Source organism: Ciconia boyciana, chromosome 7, assembly GCF_034638445.1.
Source record: "Ciconia boyciana chromosome 7, ASM3463844v1, whole genome shotgun sequence".
In the NCBI taxonomy this organism is placed as follows: domain Eukaryota; kingdom Metazoa; phylum Chordata; class Aves; order Ciconiiformes; family Ciconiidae; genus Ciconia; species Ciconia boyciana.
The window spans coordinates 52,403,939-52,421,840 of NC_132940.1; the positions used below are offsets into that span (position 1 = coordinate 52,403,939).

At 36.3% G+C, this 17,902-nt stretch overlaps 1 protein-coding gene across 6 annotated transcripts in view; it reads right to left on the bottom strand.

Moving 5' to 3' along the window:
- Window positions 1-17,902, bottom strand: part of DLG1 (discs large MAGUK scaffold protein 1) — a 171,639-nt gene that overhangs the window by 42,463 nt on the left and 111,274 nt on the right. For 3 of the 6 annotated variants that reach the window (XM_072866744.1, XM_072866742.1, XM_072866740.1), the window contains exons 9-14: window positions 17,398-17,567; window positions 16,586-16,725; window positions 13,793-13,937; window positions 4,531-4,657; window positions 2,167-2,323; window positions 927-1,029 (exon numbers count right to left, since the gene is read on the bottom strand). In XM_072866744.1, the coding sequence (XP_072722845.1) occupies window positions 927-1,029; window positions 2,167-2,323; window positions 4,531-4,657; window positions 13,793-13,937; window positions 16,586-16,725; window positions 17,398-17,567 (842 nt within the window). The remainder of the gene's footprint in view (window positions 1-926; window positions 1,030-2,166; window positions 2,324-4,530; window positions 4,658-13,792; window positions 13,938-16,585; window positions 16,726-17,397; window positions 17,568-17,902) is intronic. The other 3 variants (XM_072866745.1, XM_072866743.1, XM_072866741.1) reach the window with 1 other exon arrangement.

The following is a 17,902-nucleotide window of genomic DNA, read 5'->3' on the forward strand; positions in this document are numbered from 1 at the left end:
TCTACAGATTCAACATGTGAACACGATGCACACCCTCTCAAGACAACACAGGCATTGACAACATGGACTGGCTGCAGAGATTTGACCATGAACTAGACACAAACAAATCAGTTGGCCTTATTACTGACAGAGTTACTGGTCAATGGAAATACATGATGTTGATGTGGGTGGAGGAGGAGGGGAAAGGAATGTGAAAGCTAACCTTTCAAAGACTTGGGGAGGGCAGGATAAGAGAAACATAACAGAAGAGAAGAAATAAAGAACGAAGAAAAGCGTGCTGCAATCAGCTACCTAAAAATTTCAGATTTATGCTCAGTGCTCCATGTCCAGTCCTGATAAACACCTACACTTACCCCTTGCCAGTACTGTTAAAGGAAAGGTTTAAGCAGACAAGTCACTGCAAGGAAGATTTAGTGACAGGCCATCCAATTTAGCAAAATTGGAGAAAGCTGTTGATCACCACAGTTCATAATAAGACATCAAAAATGCCTTATATATATAAACAATAACATATGGGTTTACAGACTCAAGGGAAGCATACCATTTTAGACTACTGAATTTTAAAGTCTCAAATAGACAAAGGCATTTGAAATGTGCTGTAGAAGTATATATATTATGACGAGGCAGTATTATTTGGCTTCTGCAGAACACACAAGAATGGTTAATCAGCATCAGCTGCACTCTAATCTGGACCAGAAGAAATTGCTGGATAAACAGAAATACCAGCTCAGTATAAAACAGAGGAATGAAAACCTGATGGTCTCCTTAGGTCATCTGAATCAACACAACAGAGAAGGAATTAGTCTTTTATCCTCCTACCACTAAGGGAAATAAAACTATCATATTAAAGGGTAAAGACAATTGTGAAATACAAAATTACAACATGGTATTTCTACCAAGTTCTGAATGTATAAGGCAACCCTTACCTTCTGGACGGTACTGAGCTACAATAGTTACTGCTTGGCCTGCGTTCTTCAGGGCTGCTGCTGCCTGTTCATGGGTTGCTGCTTTTAGATCTACTCCGTTTACCTACAAGTAATACAAAAAAGCTCTTCATCAAAATAAATGTTTGTGTTTATCATCACAGAACACAGTTTCCATGCTATGTGAGAGTTTTCCTTGTTTCCAACATTACAAGCTAGTTAATACAAAGATTACTGATCCTTATTGAAAACCAAAGTCAATAAACCCTCTCACATATACCCCTCTTAAGAAATACTGTAATCATCACATTATATCACTTAACAAATTTGTATTCGCTAGGTCAATTTTCGTCTTAAGACCTTTTTCTTTCTTTTTAAGGAGATACAGAGAATGTTATTTTCTGTGATGGTTCACCTCACCTTTCTACAACAGGGCTTCAGGGACCTCCTTAGCCAAAGCATGCCTAGAGACCATTATGTTTAACATCCAGTGACAGACCACACTCTAGGAAATTGTCTAGCCTTGTTTTCAATGACGCAGACTTAAAAATAGCATCAGGAAAAAAAAATGAAGCAGAAATGTGTGTGTCACATTTTACACCAAAAGTATTTTTCATAGTTCAAACTAAAATAAAGGTGCACTTTATCAGCATTTTAATAACAGCAGAGCCAAAATTATTTTTTCCTCTTAAATAACTACCAAATTACAATGTAATTATCCAGAGAAATGATACTCCATAAATTAAGTCATTTCACAAAGAAACACACAAAATCTTTATGACCTGCAGTTAATATAGAAAAAGCCCTCACACAGGTATGACATGGATATGCTTAGGACTAGCAGGAAGTTTAGTAGTTACTTCAGGAAGTAAAGCACCCAATTTTAGACACTACTGCCAATTGTCTCCATCTCATTAGAAGGCTTATTTCTGAAGCCTGCATTCGTTGAATTTAGACACACATACCCCTCAGCTACCAGACTAAGATGATAAGTTAATGTCTTCACTGAAAAAAAAAAATCTCTGAGATAGGAAAGTGCTATTTTAATCAGGTTACAGATGAGAAACTGAGGCAGACTAAAGTGCTCAAAGATACTTTGGAAGTATATTGGCATCTGTTCCATTGTCTCAAATTTAGCTCAGTTAATTATATTCTTTGCATATAAATCATATTAACTGGCACTAATATCCAGGGAGGGGAAAACTTTTGTTGTTGTTTAAATAAAAGAAGCAAGGAATCCTACAGAAATTATACGATCTCCTTTCCTAAGCTCTCCACTCAGGTCAGCTGGCCCTCCTGCAAGTATGAAAGAGATGAAAATTCCTTCTCCATCTTCTCCTCCAACAATGTTGAAACCAAGGCCTGTTGATCCTCGATGCAGGATGACCTTTCTAGGCTCCCTGAAGGAAAGAAAGGAATACGAAATCTTGGTCACTAGTCATAAGTAAAAGTAAAATAAACAATTAGAAAAAGCTAAGTTTTCTGAGAGAAGCAGTGTTGAAAATTTAGGTATCAAAAGTTACACGTTTCTTAAGGCAACAATGTCATGTGTCCCACACCTCCCCCGGTCCTCCCCCCCCAAAAGGTTAGACTTTCAAATAATAGCTTCTATTATTTGTATGCTTTCAATTTTGCTTCTTGTTAGGTGAACTGAACAATTCAGAAGTATGTATGTATTCTAAATTCCTATTATGCTACAATCCTGTTCAGCACTAAATGTCATTACTTAACACTTTCCATCTTGTTCAAGAGCCTCAGTATAGCTCACAGTCTTATTCTATCTAATGGTAATAGCAAGCAACAAAATACTATTTTCCCTTTCTGAAACTCAAAGAACAAATTCTAATGAAAACACCAATAATGAAAAATATGTCCTTACTGCTTTAATTTCACTCACTTGGTCAAGCAATAAATATAGGAAAGAACAATACAAGAAGTATACATAAGCCCTTTAAAAAAAAAAAAAAATCAGAATTTATGGTATTCTGAAATACATTTGCAATTTATTTGCAGCAACTGCAATTGAAAAAGTTAAATCTAAAGCAAGTTGTTGCATTCTTTCTATGGGATCCCCTCCTGGCATGGATGAGGAAAGGAAAAGAAGTACTGATCAAGTTAAGATAAGGCCAGTCAACTTCTAATGCAGAAACACTCCTTCCAAGAATCTACTAATCTGCTACTTGACCCAATACAAGAAAAGCATAAATGATTTTAGAAACAGACATTTCTAATAAAGCAGAGCAACTGTGCACTGCATTTGAAAAATCACTAGAGAGCACTAAAGAACAATTAATGGACATTAAGTATTTTGAGACATTAATTATTAATTTATAGGATAAACTAAGAAGCTGCATTTTTCCAAAACAAAAAAAATCACCTAATCCGATCTTTAAAAATCACTCAATTTTTGCACTACCTCTTAAATCATCTTAGTGTCAGATTCTTAAATTTCACCCCCTATTAACTACTATATTCATCTTTTCAGAGTACTGTTCTAACACAAATAAATGACATTGTGAAAACCTACATATATTGCTCTGGATCACACTAATACATTAATAAAAATGCTGCAATTAGAAAACATAAATACACAGTATCTTTTAAAATATTACTCAAAATTTCTAAACCTCTTTTCGGTGTGGAAGGAGCAGAAAATGGGAAGGTATTTTAAAGAAAATCACCTAAAGCCTTCTCTGAATAGCCCTTGTGTTTCAGAAGAAATTTAAAACCATCCCTTTACAGTAATTTTAAAGGGAAGCTGTAAAACCGTAAGTTCGGCAATGCTATCAGCAGGTCAGAATCACTTTGGCTTATATGTCCACCCAACCCGAGGCTCTCCTACCTTTCAACACACTAAAATTCATTCTCCAACTTATTATACCACTTATGTTTCAATCCTGGGCAGACCCTGCCTCAGAAACTGAGTGACATTATCCGTATCAGATGATGATGTGACACAAAATTCAGCAACAACATGCTGAAAATGCAGTATAACATTCTTATACTTGCAGAACAGAAGGGTAACAAAATTATAAGAGCTTCCCCTATCAGTGATGATGAACAAAAGATTAATGCAATCTACTGAATCAGTGAAGGAATGAATAGTCTGTTAATGGGAAAGGATTAAGAGCTCTCTAAACCTTTCTGGATTTACTAATCCATCAAAACAAACCCTTGTCTGTGGAAAAAAACCAAACCAAACCAAAAACAAAACAAAAACCAACAAACAAAAAAACAAAAACAAACCAACATTGCTGGCTTTAAAATAAGAAATAATCTCTAGTCTGCTCATACTACCATCCTAAAAAGCTCAGTCAACTCATGGAGCATTTTGGCATGGCATTCTGATTTTAATACTATTTCTGGACTGATAAGTCATGTGTATATGTGTGTGTATACATATATGTGTGTGTATATATATATTTTTTATATATATATAAATATATATCTAGTTTTCTCCTCACACCAATGTTTACAAGTGTTAAGAAACTAATGATTTGCATTTGTTGAAATAAAATAATAGTATTCACTAGTATTTTTCCCACAAACACATCTTATGAGCTTCCCTGGTTAACTAATCTGACATGTAGCTTTGGTTATTCATTACCTGGTAATCTCATCATCTCCAAGCATTCCCTTGGGAATTGGTGAATATCGCCCTGGTGATGCGGGGGGCAAGGACTGTCCCAAGTAGGCAGATGGAGTGATATGGTTATCCACTGGCTGAGAATAAGCTTCAAAGAGGAAAAAATTAAAATAAAATAAGCACTAAGGCAATAAGGAAAAAAGAGCTAGAGGAACTGAAACAAAGTATTATAAGGAGTGACCTCTTCTAAAAACAAAATATAACAGTTCAAATGATACATTATAAATAACATAGTTCTAAAATACTGTGTCACATCTATACATTCCCGAGTCTCCTCCCACTTTAAGTCAGTAAGCAAATTTTTCAGTTTGACTGTGTCTCAAAAAAAAACTTTTTTAGAAATAGAGACTGGGGATAGCTGAAGCCCGTGAGGACAGTCTGGAGATTTATCTGTTTTTAAAGTTGTCTTCAACTTGACTGAAGTCAATTAAGAATTTCAGTTTCTTAAAAATCACTATGTTGGAGCAACAGTTAAAAATACAACATTTTAATGTGATACTTCTTCCAAACTGTCAAGCTGCCTACTTCTTTCTTTTCACAACTTTGATGCGGAGCATCCTAGCAACTCCAGAATACTCCAAGCCATTCTAATTACCAGGTCTGAACAGGGAGGGACGTTACATTTCTTAGACACTGAACAAAACCACCTTTAATAGCACAGGTGCTGGCCGTGATGCTAGTATGTGCTCAGCCAACAGCACACATCAGGAAACAAAGGTAGGATTATTTCACCTCCTACTCTTCAAGGCAAGAGGCATCAACTTACTGAGAGGAATAAACAAGCTAGTGCAAAAAATTTCAACTGTACTGCAAGGGTCAGTTGCTTTATTCACAGGTTCCTTGATTAAAACTATACAGGAGTATTAAAAGGATTTAGTCTAGCCTCTTGCATAACAGGACATGAATCCTGTGCATGAAATGCATGTTTTACCTGAACCACACCACACATACTAGAAAAATTTAGCATCTTAATGATTTCAATTGATGGAAAATATTCTACAACTCCAAGGGAGTTGTTCCAATAAATAATTAAAAGGGTGCATTACATTTCCAAGCTAGACACATCAATTTTAAGTGTCCATTCACCAGGCGTAGTCATACCCACTGTCTCCTATTACAAAGCATATTCTACAATTGAAAAATCTTTTTCCTGGTGTAGGTGCTTCAAGGTTTGAGGCTTAAACATGGAGGGTGGGGACACTTCACAGATTCAACATTATTGAAGTTGCCAGGCTCTCTTTGCTCTTGTTTGCTTGCTGTATCTGATGTGGTGCCTGACCTTTGAGGATTTACACTAAAATCAAAGCTTTTTAACTGCGTAGACATGACACAGATTGCAAAAGTGACCTGTATATTCTCCTGTTTTGTTTTTCTTTTTAAACCACTGGCAGAACATTAGGATCACATACAAACTTCATCAAGAGTATTTTTGTATGAGAGAATTGCTAAATAGCCAGCTTTCAAACTAACCAATCTGCACTGGATTGATTCTGTATTATTCTAGATTCCTAGTCAACCTGTGTGCAGTAAATTCCATACATGGAGAATGTATCACATCAACATTGTCTTATCTTGATCAATGGTCTAATAAGAGAGGTACTGAGCCAGATAGGGAACCACCTATAGTACCTTAATGCCTGGCATATAGCATCTGGTATCATATCTGATTAGCCAGATTGCTTCTTATTATTTAAAGCTTTGCCACGGTATTAGAGTTCTTTCAATTTTCTAGAATGTGTTTCAGCAAGCATTAAAATCCACTATTAACAGCTTCAGTAGTTTAAAAGTGTGTTATTCAGACACACCAGCTCTCAGCAAGCTGCATAACCTAGTCTGGGACTGTGCAGAACTTTTGGAAATTACAACTCACGATTCACAAGTGGTTTCAGCAAAAATCAGAATCCGAGTGCAAGAGGTAGCCTGTCCCCTTCTACAATACAGACAAAAGGAAGCCTCCTCATGTTAGCTTCATGAAGTTTACAGCAAAGAACACTGCTTTTGCTAAAACCAAGTGATCAACAAAAGCATTCATATTTCATAATTCCCTAATAATTAGGAGTTGTTCAAGACACATTACTCCTAAAACCATTTTTTAGAACTTTAACAAATGTACATTGCACCTTCATCTTCCTGCTCCCTACAAGGATTTGAAGACTATAGATCCCACTACTTAATTCTTTCTGTCTGCCCCAGCACAATATGTAGCTTCTATGCACTGGTAACAGATTTGGACAGTTTACTGTCAATTTTAAAACTTGTTTTTTAGCCACACCAGAGTTTTGGCAACAGATTTTCACAATGATTACCAAACCATACAGCAATATTTACTTTTCAATGGAAAATAATGTATGTATTTTCATACAAAAGTGTATTTCCATGTCACTGTACACACTTTTTGTTTAAAGCAAGTGATACTTTAAAGAGTGACTACTGTACATAAATTGTTATTTTGGTTTTCCTCAGAAAATTTTACAGCTAAAGCACAAAAAAGTGGAATGCAGACTTTATAAGCTCTTCTCCAGTTACTGGAAAATGGGTTTTGATTAAAAAATCCAAAACAACTGTAGCACAGTATAACAGCTCTGTACATTCTGTTCATGCACTAAATCTTCTCATTTCACAAAATGAATTTACAATTACGTTTAACAAGTCCGTGGCAGCTATAAAGATGCATATTTTATAGGAAGCAATTAGATTTTTCATAACAAATTCTATGTTCATTGACTTACAGTGCTTTTCATTTGATTGGTTTTAAGGTTCCTAAAGCTTTTAACTGTGTCATGTTCAGAAACATACATACCATCTAATACTGTCACATATTCTTATTTTTCAAATTTTTTATCCTTTCACCATGTAACTAAAACTCAGTTATCAAGCAATGTAACAGTTTATTATTTCAGACCTGTGGACTGTTCCACAGCCAGCACTGTCTACATCATTTATAAAGTTCTACATATGGTACTTGCTTAGAAAAGTCAGGTCCTTTTTCAAGGCTGGTATTCTTAGCACTAGAGAAGTAAACCAACAAGGCATAAAAAGGCTCGCTACAGAGTTCCTGCAAAAAAAGTGCCTGTGCCTTTCCTAAAACCGTTTTAGCTGGAGATTGTACCTGAAGAATATTCACAAGGAACATGATAGAAATAAAAGGCAAGCCATCACTTTCTGAGTCCTCAATGAGGTCTAAACTTCTTTTTCCAAATAAATATTATTACTGATGTAACTGATAAAGGAACTGTGTTTTGGATGAACAGAAAATTAAATGTATAAAATGAACTTGCTTTGACAGGAAAAGTCAAAGACTTTTAAGGAGAAATTCCATTTCCAAATCCATGCCCCTTTAATATAACACAGTTCTACACAAAAAGAAAATGGAAGATTTCCTATTATTTCCTTATAATCTGCAAACTGAGGACACCAATCACAAGTACAATCTCTAAAATGTGAAATAAAATTAAAACTTTATTGTAATTTACTGTTATTACACATTCTCCTCTTCCTGTATTTATGCCATTTAAGGAATTAAGGCATTTATGTCTCTAGTGAGGAAACTAATTATTCCCTACCTTGCAGTATTTTATTTCTCGATGCAGGATGGAAATACTGTAGCAATGCACATACACACAAAGGACAAATACTTCAAAATTGACTAGGAGTCAAAACTGCATCATTAATAATGTCTTCAAAGGAGGCCTGTATAGGAAGCAAGTCCTCTGTCTCTCAAAACCAGTGTAGACATTTTTCTGACTCCAATAGTCTACAATATGCACTGTACAGGTAATGTTGGTATTTTTAAATAGCAAGTTCTAGACCTTCTTAGGAATATTTCAACTGAATAACTTTAAAAGCATTTATATCAACAAGTTACTGGACCTTTTTTCCAGGAACCATTTAATGACCAGTATTTATATATAGATTACTGAGGCAGTTTACATTCCCTACTGACATATGACCTACTACAGAAGACTAATAGCTATGATTATTAAACACACAAATCAGTTTAGCTGCCAATGGTGCTAGCTAGCTGGGTGGCATTGGTCTACAGGACCATCCCACCTACAGTGCTGTTGTTCCTCTGCATGCAATGAACATAGGGGTTTTTTGTTGAATTTCCATGTTTCCTGTACTGGAAGTTCTCGTCTTTCAGTGTCTCAGAGACGGGATGCCACACAGGAGAACAGTACTCAAATGGCAATGTGCTCAGAAAGAACCATCTTTCATAATTGCATTCTTCTTGAGTCAGAAAATGGAGATGACTGTAAAGTAACCATTTAAACTAGCAATCCACACCTCAAGGGTTAAAAGAAAAATCTCACAGAAGCAATAGAAACAGGCATAGCAATCAACTATTCCAGACTGTCAAGGGCTGTGGTCAAGCTTTCATTGCTCACAGTACCAGTCTCTAGAGCTACAGCACATAACCATGAGCTTTTTTTTCCACGTTCATTCCCTGCTAAATGTTCTGGTCTCAGACAGCCCCAACTCTTCTTTAATAAGATTTTCAACATTAATTTCCCCCACGGGCAACCAGAAGCGGTTCGTTCACTCTGATAAATATCAAATGACGGAGGTCAACTTTCAGCCCCAGGTGCACAAAGAATTACGTTAGCAGGATCTGTACTGTCCTCAATAAATATTGCCATAAATCAGAATCTCATAAACCTCTTGATCAAATGTCCCTCAATACAAAGACACTAACCCCAAAGAAATATCAAATTATTTCATTATCTATATGGACACTAACTTACTCTGTCCCATCTTTTGCGCCATCAGACCACCTGTGGCTGGTACTCTTACTACAGGAGTTCTAAAAGAAAACAGATTTTGCAGAAAACCTAGACACTGAAATTTGTGAACCGGGTTCTCAAACAGTTATTCAGTATCCTTAGCTCTGCATTTTAAATCCCTATCACCAGGGAAAGTGAGGCAGCCCTGTAACTAAATTAGACTAGTTCCAGAGAGAAAGTCTTAGAGACAACCAAATTCTGAACTTGGTGTTTTGTGGACTTTTGAATGAACTACCATGTTCAGAAAAGTTAGCGTAATAAGAAATCTACTGCATGTTCTGCAGACAATACAGATACCAAGCCGGTAAGTACTGTGCACTGTGCTTTTAGATGTTTCTGATAAAATGAGTGTTAAAAAAAAAACAACCACCAAAAAACACAACAAGGGGAGTTTTAGGCAGCAAGCAGCCTACATATATATATTCAGGTAGTAGACAGGGTTTCTACACCTTAACATCACTTGTAATGGGTGTGTCCACAGGCAGCCACTGTGTGAATTTAAGAGATTCAGTAGTGAAAGGAATAGTACGTATTACTTCTCCTTTATGATGGGCCTGAACTGCTAAGAACCTGGATAAGAGGATTCTGATGGACAGAAATAAAAAGGAGGATTGCAAATACATGTCTCAAAACAGCTGCAAGCAAAGAAGGAAGACTGGTAACTGTTTCAACACTCACTCACAATACAGGTGAGTCTAGAAAATACCTCTTTAATAACTCTCATCTGGGAAAAGCTCCTCAGAGTCCCTAACCTGAAGCTCCTGAGCCAGGTACTTCTCTGCCAAAAGCAGCATCACTTTTGGAGGTCTCATCTGAGATGAGAACAAAGGTGCAAAGAAACCTTGACATGGTGGCCCTGAAAACACCAGCTTCTAAAATACTATGTACAGGAGCCACCTTTTTCTTTTGTATGACTTTCATCTAATCGAGCAGCTCCTTACAGAAAGTGGCAGCTTTCTAGTCGCAAAGTTATAGTACTCCTTCATAAAGAAGCACTAGCCTTCGAGGAGATTGGTATCTCCCTTTGAAATTTCCATTGTAAATGTGAAAATATTGAGAAGTCCTGAAAAAGCTTTTGTTCTGCCCTGTATTAGAAAAATAGCATCTAGCATCTTAGCCATATGCAGTTGTTTCTGATAAGTGAAAGATTTAGGAAAAGGCTAAACTGATTTCCTTGAATTAAGTCATTAAAAACCTCAGGCAAGACCTTTGGATCTATTTTGTGTGCAAAATTCAGGCAGTAGATCCAGAGTCTCCATGCCAGCTGCAGTAACAGACAGATGCACTTTGATCAACAGAGAGACACAAGCGTATGAAGCCTTGGGTAGGAAAGGCTTTCCTGTTGTAAGGAAAAGAAACACACTGAGGTTTCATCAAAGGACCCAGCCAGCACTTTGCAGAAGAATGTTCTTTGGTTAACTGTTGACAAAAGTCTACCAGAAACAACGTAAAAAAACCAGAGTAACTTCAGACAGAGAACTGAACGCTAAAACTGCAGCTAAATGAAACGAAACCCAGAAAATCTACTCAAAAGTACAGACAGCACTTTACCCCACAAACCTTGTCAAAGGTCACCAAAGGACAGAAGACAGGCAGACACCTGGAATTTGAGAAATCTTTTGTGATTTTTTCAAAATGCTTCATCAGGAAGAGAAAGGTTCCCAGAAGAAGCTGCTGGAGCTTGGGGGGCATGACAGCGCAGGAGATTGGCTTTTCACTTCTCAGTGGACAGAAGTGCCACTTCATATAAAGGACAGGATACTGGGCTGCACAGAATGCCACTGTCTCTCTCAAGTCCCACTTACAGGGAGAGCAGCCAAATGGCAGAGAAACCTGGGAGGGAAGACAGTAATGGGACGAAAGAGGGACTACATGTGTGGCCAGGTCATTTACCTCCAGAAAATGGAGGTGAAACTAAGTCATGTATACTTGGAAATTAAGGACTCAAGGCAAGATGGTAGTGCATGTCTTCATGGCAATCATGTGGGATTACCCTTGACAGAGCTTTCCTGAAGAGCCAACAGACATGGTAAGAAGGTATTCCTGAAGATACCACTGTCTTTTTTACGGCTCTATATTATGATGCAATTAACTTCAATGAACTGAGTCTCCAGCTCATCCACCATTTGACAGAAATTAATTCACTGCATGAGAAGAGGGCCAACAGTAGGCCCTTATGCATACTGCTAGAGCAAATATTCCTTTAAAAGTACATATTGATATAGATAATGTGAATATAGAAACAAAATAATCACCCAAAGGAGAACACCAATTTGTAGTCAAAGAGGAAACAGGACTGCTGCTTTGACTAAGACTCTCAGCAGTCTGATCTCACCTACCTAAAACTGAACTACTGAACTACAGTACTGAGAATCAGCCATGCTGAGTTTGGTATCTCTGTTCTTAACTTTGAGTCTACAGGCAGTCTTTTTAAGGTCAAAGTATCATTTAATGAACAGTACCAAAGCACATAAAAATTTAAAATGAGAATCTACATTTATATCTGACCATTCCTCTGTGGTTGCCTAGTAAAGGAGTAGGTTTGTAAAAATCTACTACGGGTTCCTTCCTCCACTCACACAAACTGAACAGTTTCAGTTCAGTTTTCCCCCAAAAGAGATAGCCAGTCCTCTAAATTGCTATAGTGCTTTGTTCTTTTCCACTTAAGCCTTACACCAAGCTTTTTTTAATAATCAGGGGCACTGAGCAAGAGTTAATAAGTACGACTTTTGCCAATATCAGGGTATCATTGAGTTATTAGGATTGGGCAAATTATCAGAAACCAGCTCTTTCTCTACCTTCCTCTCCCCGAACTTTCTTGAGGCTTTGCCTTTGCCCCCACAAAAGATTCATAAAATAAATATCCCAATGATCGAGTCAAGATACTGTAGTCACAGATAAGATACTTCTGTTTGTCACATCACCATCCACAGCAGCATAACTGCATTACTGCAACACCACCAGGAACACTATGTACAAATCAGGTTACATCCGTTCCAGAAAATCTGAATTCAAGGTGAAACATATGAAGAGGTCAGTTACAATGGACAGAGAAAAACAAGTCTGCCTTCCAAGGAAACAGTGGGAATGGCTGAATTATTGGACAAACTAGATACCATAAGGGAAAATGGCTGTTCACTAACCATACATATGAGTATAAAACTGGCAATGAATAAGCGAAGGCTGAAAATTAGTTTTATGTCAAAGAATGGAGCCTTCAAGAAGATCCTTCTAATAACACAGTGAAGACATAAAACCTAATTAGCCCCAAATTGTAATTCAATAAGCTTACGAATAGATTTAAAGATACTGCAGCTATTGCCAATAATTGATAGGCTTATAAGGTACTTCCGTCCTTTGTTGTGCTGCATTTTTGTTGTTCTTTACATACTGTTTTATATTACATCAGTGGCTTTTTAGTCCAAAAGTGCTCCTTTTTTCATATGAAGTAGTATCTGAACAGATCAGTGCTACAGATCAATTACTTATATCTAACAGCAGGAAGCAAAAAACAAACAAACAAACAAACAACAAAAAACAGCACACCACCCCTAAAATAATTCTCCCCCAGAACCATTTTATGTGACAAGATGAGTAAAACTGGTCATCCAGAAAAGTCCACCTATTCAGTCTTGGAAAGATACAGTTATATCATTCTCATCCCTTTCTCCAAACACTAAATGGTAATATCCCTCTTGAAGAAACCATACATTAAATTCAAATTTTTCTTTACAATGTAGTTCAACCTTGAACTTTCTGGATTTGGATGTTTGTCTTCAAAGAGACTCCTGTAAGTAGTACCCTTATGTAAACAAGCAATTCTTCTAACTGTTTTCAATATAGCATTCACTGGTTTTCCACTTGAACTATCAACAATCATGTCAAAACTGAAGTAAGATTCCAAGTAAGTTAACATGGAATTTCACAATACATTTGCAGGCAGGCAGGCAGAGGTAAAGACCTCCCCCTCCTCCCCGTCTAGTTTATGCAAATACATGCAGCTCATGAAGAAGCAGGAAAACAGAAAAAAAGTCAGAACATCACTAACCTCTACCTGAAACAGTATTGTCTTTTGCTCAGTTCACAGGACACTGAACATCTACACAGTGCATTGTTTGTTACTCTTCACAGCTTCCAGAATGAGGCACTTGTTCTCCTTGTACTCAGCAACAAGTGATCAGAAACATCGAGTCACTAGGACAAGGCCACATCAGTCATGGAAACACACTAAGAGCCCCGTTGCTGCTGTCTTTTCAGTACACAAGCTATAGGATGTTATCCTGTTTAGCATATAATTTTCCTGATTAATCAACGTTCTTATATCAGATTTTCACACTGCATAATTTTAAAAAGCTTGAAGCTGTTAAAATACTAAAAATGGGGTATGTTAAAGCCTTAAAGGGAAAAATAATTAAATCACAAAGATAAGCTGAACTTACAGTTTGTGATGTCAGGAGGGGCATAACTGTCATTCATGAACATGCTGGTGGGTTTTGCAACTTTCAGATAAACAAAGTCAGATGTGTTTTTTAAGGCAGTCACTGCTTCTTCATGAGTAACTTCTTCTAAGCAAACACTATTCACCTAAAGATAAAAAAAATAAACAAATTCTCAACACAGAAAAATGTACATTTTCATAAGACACTCTCTGAAAGCTGTTGGAGCACTGTGGCATTGAGAGATTTTATTAGGATTCATATGCCACAGACATAATTGGTTATATAAAAGTTATATAAAAGATGCTTTGTAGTGCTGTGAAATACAAGACGCGTAAGTCCTTCCTCAAAAATATAATAAACTGTATTGACTGTAACATTGTAACGGTGGCACACGTGACTTTGGAAAACTAATGGGACAAATACGACACTCAAAATGCCATAAGCATGCACAATTACAGCGCTGACACAGTATGTTAGTGCAAGCATTGAATAGAATAAAGTTTCTTCTAGTAAGAAAAAATCCTACATGATCTTGTCATGACATAATTAAGTTCTAGACATTATAATGGAACAACATATTCTCGCAAGAGGTCAAAAGTAGGGATCAAAACTGGAGAAGATCCTAAAGTGACTGACTGATTTACATGCCAAGTAACAAGAACTAGTTTAACTTTACAGGCAACAGATTTTTTAAACTATTGCTATCAATGTGAAACACTAGCACTTCAGTTTAAAAAAAAAATTTAAATCCTTTAACAATTAGTATCTCATATAAAGCCTGAGTAAATTGAGTTGCTGACCCTCTCTTCCATATTTTGAAGAGGGAAGTAACTTCTGCAGGTAATTCCAGGCAACATGGGAAATAAGGTTCGTACTGCACTGAACCGGAGGGACCAAAAGACACTTTCCTCTGATTAATTAACTTTATATACTGTGTAAAAAACAATTGGGCCTTGTCAATTCTGTTAGTTGTGGGGGGAAAAAAACCTCTACTGCTTAAATATATTCTTTCCATCTGTATTTTCTAAGAATTTACTAAAAGTTTTCTAAATGCCTCTTATTGATTTTTTTTTTTTTTTTAAACAGATTTAAACTCCTACCACTCTTGATGACTGAAAAGTCATTTTGCAGTGCATTGGTAATTGCAGTACAACCTAAACGCACAGACAGAAAATTACATTCTGCCAAATAGGGGAGCTTATCTCTACATTAGTGACTGAAGCTTTGACTAAGTGAAATTCTGCTAATCAGAAGATAGTATAGATGAAATTTTACTCACTCCTTTCCTTACTGAACTGAGGGAATAATTACAGCTACAATAAATTAGGACATTGTATTTACTATATTCAATAGCATATTGCATATACTCCTTGCATTCCTGACATAGTATCAGATATTAATCCAAAGCTACTTCATTTAATTTTGTCAGGCAAATTTTTTAAATGGATAAAGTAATACTGGACAAAGTAATCTGTCTCAGAAGTTTGATATTTCTAACAAAAATTCCTTAAAACCTTCCATATATTTTACGATATAAGCAAGTTAGCATGAAATTTTCTTGTACAGGTGACAAATTATAACTCTGGAAAGCAGTTTGCCATTAAAAGGAAGCTTTCCAGTGCCCTTATATTGTGGGGAAGTCTTAAAATCAAAACACTTCCTATGATGCAGATTTTGAAACTTAAAAGCATCAAATATTAACAGCATTGTCATCAAGCAGCTGGATCTTTGGGTTTGTGAATCTGCATGGCATATGAAGGTGTACGTTTATTGTGCAGCTAACAGTAGACATAATATATTCTCTCTCTTTTCCTCCCAATTCTCATGTGAGGATTTGCTCGTGTCTTGAGCTGATTGCACAGAACTATCCATTGTAACACCAAGATCTCATTCCTAATACTTAAAAAAAAGCAGGATTCTTTAGATAACGGGATAATCCCAGGATTCTTTATCTTGAAGTAGCTTCAGTTTTCCCAGCTCTGTATTTGTAAGTGACAAACTTATCCAAACAGTCTTTTTACAGATGGGAAACTCTGCAGTAAACATGTAGTCAGTTTCTTACTGCTCAAAGAGCAACAGAGCACATATTCTGCTGTCAGGTACTCTGAGCACAGATGTACTCAGAGCTCTTACAGAAGCAGGTACTGCCTGGCAGACACAGGAGGGTGGAGCAATTGCACCTTACAAGAGCTCAGTTGACAATTCAGAAATTCATTCAAAAATTCCTGGCTCTGGCTCTTGTTTTTCTAGCTGAACAACTAGATTTCCAGATGGAATTTAAGGAAGTTGAAAGTTATTTTTACTTTGTGCATAGAAAATTCAACTTTGAAGTATCTGAAGTTTAAAAAAAAAAAAAAATAAGCCATTCAAAAGCATTACAAACACTGAAATCCAATATAAGCAGCAGTTTCACTACAGGCTGGCCAGCCACCAGTACATGGAGCTCCCTTCCATTCATCTTTTTTGAGAAGAGAAACAATCCTATTGTATGCTGGTTTACATTCCCGTCACTCAGATTCCAGAAAAATAATAGCAGGCATCAGAAATAAACAGGCTGATTAATACAGGTATTGCATGAAACATGGTGCTGAGGAACAGATTTCAGATTTCCTGATGAGATGGTGTTAAATGCTGCAGATTTAATTTTTATCACTTATTTCCTGGCAATACCAATTTTTTTACTGATTTCTATGAAATAACACTCCACTGGCAGGGAGCTTAACCACAAAGCGAATCATGTCCTTACTGGGTTTAAAATAGAATGACCATTAAAAAAATGCAGCTCTTACTTACAGCTAAAAGTTTGTCTCCAATCTGAAGTTTGCCATCTTTATGTGCTGCCCCGCCTTCAATGATTTTGGTTACATAGATGCTGTTGTCTCCAGGTATATGCTGATTTCCTACCCCACCAGCAATACTGAAACCAAGACCTGCTTGAAGATAAAGTCATTACTCAAGAAACCTTTTAGCATTAATTAGATTCAAATTATTATATAAATAATAATGCTATCTGTATCACATATACACATACATATATATATATATAAAAATATTAGGCTCTGGTTGAAACAATACGGATGCCTTTCCAAGGGAATGCCATAATTTTCCAGAAAGTTCTGGAAAAGATGTAACATTTACAGAAGTTCTGAAAATCAAAAGCTAAATCATTTACTTCATGCCTTGTGAAATACGCACACAGTACAGCTATAGCATCACCACTGATATTTAAAGAACCATTATCCAAAATTTACCCATACAGAAACAAAATAATACTTTCTCGAAATGTTTTTTAATCTCTCAAAGATCTTTCTAGGTAATTCAATGACATTTTTTACTCCCATTTGTAATGTACTTAAAAATTATTAAATACTCTCAAAAACAAATTTTTATCATTTGAAAGAAAAATATGCTTTCTACAAGAACAGTTTCAAGATACAGGGATGAAAATTCAGAAGCATTTGAGATGCCATTATCTTACTTTTCGTTATTCTGCATTTCCTAGAACTTCATGTGCAAGGTACTACTGTATTTCGAAAAATAAATGCAGAAATCTATCATCAACTCTATCCTTCTTGTGAAACAGAAATTTCATACCGCCTACGTACCTTTAGGGCCTTTTACAAGTTTGATTTCCACTATTTTTTCTGTGACTGGTTTTCTTCTTTTGACATACAATCGTACAATTGATCCCGCTTCTTTCAGTGCTTCGACTGCTTTGCTGTGTGTCACATCACGAACGTCCACCTCATTTACTCGTAGAATACAATCGTTAACCCTAGAGACAGCAATATTCATGTTCAGCTGTTGTGTTACAGCAGAACAGGCACATTAGGAGCCTTATATTTTATCTACAATACACTAACATACATGTTAACACATTAAGATATATAGATTTTGCTTCAAAATTATATTGATTCAAGACAATGCTCTAAAATTAATTATTAGTGCTTAAAAGTAAAACAAGGATCGCTAGAAAACATTTAAAGGGAATATTTTGTTCACAGTCAAAGAGGACACCATCTTATACGTGTTTCCTTTAAACAGTATTTTGAACAGAGCATCGTACAAACTATCTTTTGTTTAGGGCTATAAAAGAATTAAAAAATTCAG